This window comes from Crocodylus porosus, unplaced genomic scaffold (assembly GCF_001723895.1).
Source record: "Crocodylus porosus isolate Cpor-Errol unplaced genomic scaffold, CroPor_comp1, whole genome shotgun sequence".
NCBI lineage: Eukaryota > Metazoa > Chordata > Crocodylia > Crocodylidae > Crocodylus > Crocodylus porosus.
This window is the reverse complement of record NW_017728907.1, coordinates 6,298,889-6,307,588: the sequence shown is the minus strand read 5'-3', so window position 1 is coordinate 6,307,588 and position 8,700 is coordinate 6,298,889. Positions and strand designations below refer to the sequence as shown.

General features: G+C 47.9%; 1 protein-coding gene across 1 annotated transcript in view; it reads right to left on the bottom strand.

Moving 5' to 3' along the window:
• ASPM (abnormal spindle microtubule assembly) overlaps positions 1 to 3,322 on the bottom strand; it is a 68,029-nt gene extending 64,707 nt beyond the window's left edge. Inside the window, exon 1 of the mRNA XM_019530569.1 lies at positions 2,996 to 3,322. Within this exon, the coding sequence (XP_019386114.1) occupies positions 2,996 to 3,322 (327 nt within the window). The remainder of the gene's footprint in view (positions 1 to 2,995) is intronic.
• Between the last annotated feature and the right edge of the window lie 5,378 nt (positions 3,323 to 8,700).

Genomic DNA, 8,700 nt, shown 5'->3' with positions numbered 1-8,700 from the left:
CGCCCCTGTCCACCAATCACCACGCTCTGAACAGGACGGGGCGAGGGAGCCGAACAACCTGCCAAACAACCGCTGCTGTAGGAGCTTCTCCCCGCACACAGAGCCCCGCCCCAACGGAGCGTGGGGCCAATCAGAAGCCGACGTTTTATTTAAATGTCTAGTAGATGCCAGTGTATGGCGGTTCTTGTTTGGAGGGTTTGTGTGCGCAGCCCCAGCCTCCACAGCGGACTCCAGGCGCTGCTTGTTGCAGTATACAGCCTAGAGCGCCTCGGGTGACCCGTCCCGCCCTACGTAGTCAAGTACACTGAGCAGAGGGCAGCGGGCGGTAGGGCATATATTGTATCTGTACCCTTGTGTAACGTACATGAATAATAGTAAAAGGGCACAAAATGTACAATAATTTTTGAAGCAGCCAACTGATGCAGCACATGCACAAGCCAAGTCACAGGGAGGCTTCCGTGACTTCCGGGTTTTGGGGAGTGGGTTATTAATGTATTTCATATTCCAGGTCAAAAAATCCCCAAATCGCTTCCAAATCCTAGGGATTGAGCAGCACTTAATCGTTCCCAAAAAGCCATATGGATAGAGCTGGCGGAATTCCATGTACAGCGCTCCAGCTGGCAAGCATCCTCCATCCCAGGCCAGTGGTGGCCGGTCAATAGGGGGTACTGGGGTGCTGCCCCACCAGTTTCAGAACAAGATGATCAGTGTCATGATCATGATTATGCTCATGCACTTCGCATACACAAGAAAAGGTTGTGTGTGTGCAGGAAGCACCTTGGGGCGATCTTACTGCCCAAGTAGCACATGTGCAGTAGAAACACTTCACCAGTTAGAATGGGTTGCAATAACCATTTGTTTAAGCAGGCAGCTGGGCGTCTGTACTGACACCCCAGCCTGAGTAAAGAGCTGTTGGGAGGAAGGTGAAAAGGCAAGGTGTTACATGCAGAGACATGCACTGGCCCCAGGCAGCCTGCAGAGCAGCTCCAGCACATAAGTGGGGGAAAGGGGGATTGAAGCCCCTGTAAGGAGGGAGCTGGGTAGGATGGGGCCGCAGGTGGCTTATCCAGGGGATGAGGAGGGCTGGCTCCTTGCTGCCACGTGCACTACTGAGGACTGTCCCAGAACTGTCCCCGGGGCAAGTGCAGGCTGTGGCTTGAGCTTCCGTCCTGCTTCTCTGCCCCGGGGCTTCCGGAGCCCAGACCCGGCGCAGCTGGGGACAGTGCGGCCACGTGCGGATTCCTTGCCGCTGCTCTCCTGCTGCCCTGGCAGTGTACCCTCTGCACCTGCCACTGCCCTTACTGCAGACCTGCACACAGGGGACATGTCGCTGAGGCAGTGGGGGACAAGAAGTGGCGAAGAGGAGGTTTTCTATGCCACTCCTCCACTCCCTGCTGTGCTGGGTCACAGAGGGGGAAGCAGGGTGGCAGAAAACAGCGGTGAGCAAGGATGCTGCTGTTCCCTGCTGCCTTGCTGCTCCCCCCATGACCTGGTGCTGCAGGGAGTGGAGGAGCCACACAGAAAAACTCCTCCTTGACGCTTCTTGCCCCCCAGTGCCCTGGCAATGCACGCCCTGTGCGCAGGGCTGCAGTGAGGGCAGTGGTGCGGGGCTGTGCTCCTTAAAGCAGCAGCAGGTACAGGACAGTATCTCCAGGGCAGTGGTGGGGTGCAGCTCACAGCAGCGAGGAATCCCCATGCAGCCCTGCTATGCCCAGCAGCGCAAGGTGGCTCCAGGTGTGGGGCTCCACCCGTCCCACCTGTCTCACAGGTCACCAGCCACGCCTTTCCTAGGCTCTCACTCTGGGACTTCAGATAACTCCCAAATCCATTGGCTGGCATCCTGCATGCAGGCCAAGCCTGGAGGCCTCGGGATTCAGTTACCCCCACACTTGATCTTGGCCCACACAAGGCCAAAAAGCAAATCTGGACTACACTTGATCTGAGCCAAAAGGCCAGATTTTTATTTTTAAGGAAAACATTTTGTGTTCCAAGCCAAATCAGTTCCAAATCCATGAGTTGTCCCAGAATCATACATGGCCCTACTACCAGCAAACATCGTCCATCACCACCTGGGGCTTCAGATGCTTCCAGATCATTTGGCGATCGATCATCCTATGTGCAGGCCAAGCCCAGAGGCTTGGGGTTTGGATGCCCCCGAGTTTCTCTTGCCCTCAGTCGTATGGCCGCAGGAGCAAGCTAGGGAGGAGTTGCCGATTTCCATAAAGTGGGGCTGAAGCCAAGATCTTCTCACTGGAAACGAAAGTGGGACGTTAACTATACATTAACTCCGTAGGTACTACCCTGTGCCAGAAAAGTGGGTATCCCCAGTAACTAGGAAAACCACCTTAGTGGTCACAGTATTTCCCCTGCCAGGTAAGTGGGTTGCTGGGGTTTTTATTGGAAAAATGTATCTATTACTAATATAGTTATATATATACAGCATCTAGCAAAAACTTTCCATCATGCACCTTAAGCCACATTAAGAACTTATGCAGCCACTACAATTAATGCACCCGCTCTCCTGCGCTCCCACTTACCCACCTGCCACCCTTTCCCTAACCCAATCGCAGTCCCTTTGTCCTAGCCCCAATTTGGGGCTTACATTCTCAGCTCATTCCCTGTCCTTGTCATTGTTGCTGTTGCTTCTGTTGATGATGATCCTGCTACTATCTTCCTTGCTGTCTCCAGATCTGGTTGCGTTGCTGTCCTCTTTGTTCTCCCTGTCCACTCCCCCTCCTGGGGGGCCTTTGAACAGTGTGTGTCAAGTGTCTCTTTTCCAGGTTGAGTTGGCTGCATTTGCTCCATCCTCTCCCACCAATTTCCAGTAGTAGGACTGGAGCTCACCAAGAAACTTGTTAACACAGTCTGTTTCTTTAAGTTCCATGCATCTGTACCTCAAGAGGTTCCTGCATTTCCTCAGGTCACTCTTCACACAGAACACAAATTAGTTGAAGCGGGTTGTCAGAGACCCTGATGTTTAGTCAGGTGTCTGTACAGCACCACCTCCCTTGTCATCAACCTGACTCCTGTCACATTTTCGCAAAGTTGGTTTACCCTGTTCCACACCCTCTTGGGATGGCGCAATGCCATAGAAGTGTTTGATGGTCTCTGTTGCACCTTGGCAGCTTTCCCTGGGGCAGCTGGGGCTACTCCCTTGCCCCTCAAAGTGTCCCCATGCCTTCACTGGAACTGTTAGCCAGTTCAAGTCTCTATGGTCCTTTTGGAGGTCCTTGTGGAAGATCCGATCCCAGACGGCCTCACAGCCATCTTCAGGGAGCAGCTCCGTGGTCGATAGCCTGTCTCGGTCTTTGATTTTCTCCATTTAGAATGGACTGAAGTAATCAATTAATACATGTGCTAGAATATAGAGTGCTTTTAAAGTGGCAGAAATCACCTTACTTAAAGATGGTTGGATGCCTTTTAAATGTAAAGTGAAATGCGTTAGTGTGTGTCAAAACACCTCATTCACCTGAATTGTATGTGTATTTTACAAGGGCTTTCTACATGGTAACTCCTGATTACTACCACCAGGTGTAGCTATCTAGCTCTACAGCAGGGGTGGGCAATTATTTTGGCTTGAGGGCCGCTTAATGAGGTTTGGTGAGCTATATGCCACATCCCCTGGTCACTATCTTGAGACTGAAAGTACCGCCCCCTAACCCCTGACTTTTGCCACCAGAAGTGCCTCCCCTTGCCCCTGGAAGTACTCCTTTCAGCAAGGGGGTTTCCATCTTGAAGCCAGAATAAAATCAAATTATATTCTAAAAATCAAATGTCTACTATAACATACATTAATTCGATTTAAAAAAATATTTTTGTCCTGATTTACACGCATTTGTGTAGTGTACATGGAGGTGATTACATAATAGCTTAAAATGAAGTCTTACTTTTGGATACTGTGAGCAAGGGTATGGGTGGGTGGGTACAGGGTTTGTGGGGGGCTCTGGGTGTGTTTATGTGCGTATGTGTTTATATGGGGTGAGGGGGAGGGTGTGGGGGTTGGATAGGTGTGGGTGGTTATGGGGGTGGGGGTGTATGTGGGGTGGGACAGCATGTGGATATGTGTGGGTATGTGGGGTGTAGATGGGTATGGGGTTTGTGGGAGGCTGTGAGTGTGTCAGGGGGAGATTGGTTGGGGTGTGCATGCAGGTTGTGGGTGTGTGAGGTGCAGGGCACATGATTCTCCAGTGAGGGTTTCTCTTGGTTTACTGTGTTTCCTCACCTGGGAGTGGTCTCATGGAGGGGGTTACCCTCCCTCGCTGTGAAGGGGAGCACAGGTGTTTAAACCCACTTCCCCCAAGTGTGCATGGAATGCTGGGTGGGGAGCTTTTGGGGGTCTCTGGTGGGAAGGGGTATTGCCCAGTCCCCCATTGTGCATGGGAACCCAGTGTGGTCTGATAGGCAGCAGCTTGGGGGGCTGTAGGAGTCTTCAGGGGGTTCCCCCATTTGGGCCATGTAGTGATAGTGGGGTGTGGGTGTATTCCCTGTTGCCCCTGCCTCCTGGGTGTAGGGAAACATGGGGGTGAGCCTGCCAGTGTTGTGTTAGGTGGGCCAGCTGGAGGACGACTCTGGTGACTGGCCCCTTTTTGGGAGTGATCATGGGGTAGGGCACAGGGTAGGAAAGGGGCTTGCCCAACCTGCATTATGGGGTGCAGAGTACCAGTTGGTCCTCACTGTGAGAACACCCCCCTCCTTGCTCTGGCTCTGGAAAATACATTGGAGACCAGAGAAGCCCTCTTATATCCCTGGGTGCAGAAGTCCTGAGGGGTTCCTGGACCACAAGGTGGGGGGCTCTTGCACCCACACCAGGAGCCCCCTCCCCCCACCCCCAGTGAGCTCACTGGAATGGCAGAGTGAGGAGCATGTCATCTGCACTCCCTGCCTTCGTTGCTCGCTCACTTACTCCCTTCCTCCTTTTTCTTCACAGAGGGTGTTGTGAAAATGATAAAACGATTGACCAAATGGATTTTTATTCTGTTCCTTTACTTTTTCTTTATAACAAAGGAGATGGCTTGCACCATTCACTCACCCACTCACTCCGAGCACTGCAATTAGATTATGTAGTGTTTGGCGCCCCCTGCCAACTACTACACAAAATTACAGCAAGGCATGAAACTTGCATGAAGCCATGGCACGTGTATTCATTTTTAAACCACATTAACCTAAAACACGTTAAATAAAGCACTAAAGTGCCTTTGTCTATACCTGCTGCATGTGTAGACACCTCACTAGATTTAATGTGCGTTACCTAAAGCACATTAATAAACGTGTAGGCATGCCCCAGGACAAATCCCACCAACACACAAATCCCAGCCTATAATGAAAATGCGGGTTCAGTGAAGGCAGGAAGAGGTAACATGGATTTCCATGTTATTGCTTATTCCAACCATGGCAAATATTCAGTGGAAGCTGGGATTTTGGCATAATTCAGTGGGAGTTGGATCTCTCCTTATAGCCTCTCACTGGTAGCTGCCCATGACTGTCCTGCTCCTCGCCTGGGCCCTGTGGCCATGCATTCCCGGCCCCAGGCCCCACATATTGCCCCAGCCTTGCCCAATTCCCTCCCACCCTCAGTGGGGGGGTCTCAATCCTCCCCTTGCCCCAGACTTACCCGGAGGGAGCTGTAAGAGCTGCTCTCCATGCTGCTTGGCTACCATGTGCCTCTGCGGATGCACATTGCACCCCCTGCCTGATCACCCTCCTCCTGTTCCCCCAAACCCCAAGCAGCCCCTTGCAGACTGCAACTCTGCCAGCCTGCAAAGGGAAATGCACTGTTTCCCCATGTTTTTCTCCTTAAAAAGGAGAAAATCCACAGCTTTCTCCTTAAAAGAGAAAAAGCCACATTTGCCAACATTTTTGTGTGGCAAACGGAAAACCCAGATCCCTACTAATAAAACAATGTGGAGCTTGACGGAAAAAATTAGCTGCCCTCTGTATGTACCTATGGTACTCTCTGCAGCATACCTCAAACTCTGTAACAGGTTGTCTGAACCAGCTTTATGTCAAGTGCATATGGTTCCAAACCATTACTCAAGTGACCAGAATTATTAGAAATCGGCCTTAAAACATAGGAACAGAGAAATACTCTCTGCTTCTTTATGGACTATGAATGCATCAAGCACATGCTCGGACCACATATTGTCTAATCCCGGGGTGGGCAAAATGTGGCCTGTGGGGTGGATGCGGCCCTCCAAGCCATTCTATCTGGCCTGTGGGGCCCCTAAAAAAATGTAGAAATTTTTTTTTTATCAGCCCCTCACTGCCGGTCATGCAGCCCTCAATGGCTTGCCAAAATTCAGTAAGCAGCCCTCCGCCCAAAATAATTCACTGCCCGTGGTCTAATCAAATTCTTACTTACCTCATGCAACAATTCCTATAATCTAACTTTGTATTAAACACTCCCTTGGACCATGTCCTGTCCAAATGCCTATGTGCACGCTACCCCACTATTGCACTCAGCACTCAAAAAGTGGATACTAGCCACTATGCATGCTCCAGAGCAAAAGTAGGTCACTTTTGTCAGCAAAGGATAAAAGTTCACTCTTCTTAGAAACATCTCAACTAAACTACTACACATACAGTAGAAAAATCTTACACACCCAAACATCAACTGTAACAACTTAGGCAGGGGAGTTGTCCAGCAGACTAGAAATTCCTCTGATCACATTAGGGAACTTGCCCACTGCCAGAAATCAGTGCAAATGAATCAAGACAGGATAAGAATGAGCAGAGACATCCCTGGTTTCTTTCAGCTGGAAATTGGAGCTGAAGCACATTTAGCACTTGCTCACCTGCACCCATGACAACATGCTGTAAGAGAAATTTAGCAATAAGCTGTTTTCTTTGTGTGCATGGATCTATCCTAATTGGAGATAACAGAGGGGAAAGAAGTAAGTCTGAAGGGGCAAATGGACCAAGCCAAGACATTGGGTGGGAGCAATAACCACCCTTGCCAAGACTTCACCTACATGGTGAGTCAGAAAGGCCAGATGGTGAGAAAGGACAAGGGCCTTGAGACAGGCATTGCTGTGACAGCCCGGCGGTAGGGTTGGCCCAGCACTTGGGCAAAAGAGTTGAGCTCTTAGTTGAAGCTAGTCCACTGCCTTGCAAGAGAGGTTGAGTGGGGGGCTGCAAAGCCCCATGGATTGCCAGTGGAATACAACCTTACATGAGTTACCATGGGATCTAGTACAGATGTTTGTTATGGTGCTCTAACCTACAGCACTGAAGTCTAATACCATACCCATCCAGGGATATCTTAGATATCCACCATTTTTATAGCACTATGTGCCCTGACTGTCTGTTTGGTTACAGCTGTAGTGTTTTCTGTATGCCTACCATGCAATAAATGTAACTTCTGTACCTGGCCTTTAAGGCTGAAAATTTGTCTAACATCTCTCCTAACAATACAGTTGGTCCAGTAAAAGATAAACACCAAAAACCCCATTGCCTTGGGTAAAAAATACAAACTGTGTTCACAGTATTAGATAAGCAACTGTCCAAAAGCCTCCGGAGGACATACTATGAAATCTTAAGAGCCATCACGACCCCACACCTTTCTAAACCAATTCTTCTCACATAACCACTACTAAAAATAACCCCCTTCCACCACCCTCTTATTTAAAACATGCCAGACATGGCTAAGTATATGCACTTTTTCTCTTTAGTTCTGAAGTGTTATATTAAATTTGGATAGAAGAGAAAAAGGGGAGAGAGGGAGCTTTAAGTGAGCCTCAAAATAATTAAAAGACTTCCCACCCTTAAAAATCAGATCAAACCAGGTGTTTTTCTAAATAAATTTAATTTACAAAATGTTTAAAAATAAAATGAAAAATCATGAGACATCCACAAGTCTGACAAAGACTGCCAAAATTTTTCTTGTCATCTTTCATGATCTTTGAAATTGAGAGACATGCAGAATACTGCACTTCCGTGCTCTTACATCAATTCAATCTAGAGCAGAAATCACCCCTACAAGAAACCTTTTTAAAGCAAGCAACATTTGGACAGAAGAACTTTACATTTTTTTTTTACTAAACAATATTACACAGAGGACTGAATATTCTACATTTACACTTCCTGTTCCTTACAACAAAGAGAATTTTGTTTAAAAAAGACAACTGTACTTAAGACTGCCATCTAAAACATCAGCCTATACAGACCACACTAAAACATGATTTCATTTACCGGTAACAAAATAGTTTGTTTTTTACCTTTACCTTTATTAAAACTTGAGAATAAGCAAAAAGATTTGAGGGAATACCAAACAATTTGAAAATATTGTCACCATTAATGCATCTAATCCCTTTATACCAGAATATTCACTGTGAAGTACAGAAAAATACAGTTGTGGGCTTGACCAAAGTATCTTTTGTGGGTTTTGGCAGTATTTTTGCTTATTTAAGAGGTTTCTGGTAACATAAACAAAATGTTCCTGACCTTGTAATTAAGGTTAAAAAATGACAGTATATTTGTAAGGATACTCATGTATATGCCTTTTACCTTCAGGCACTGCAAATCTAGAACATGCAATCCTGAAGTTATTATACAGTGATGATCAAGAAATTTGTTTAGGATTGCCTTTTAAACTGACTTTTTTCTTCTAGAAGAAAAAAAACCCAACCCCTCCGAGCTGCAACAATATTGTCAGGATTCACTATCATTCTACATGAAATTCTAACCAGTAGTTATTTGGCTCCA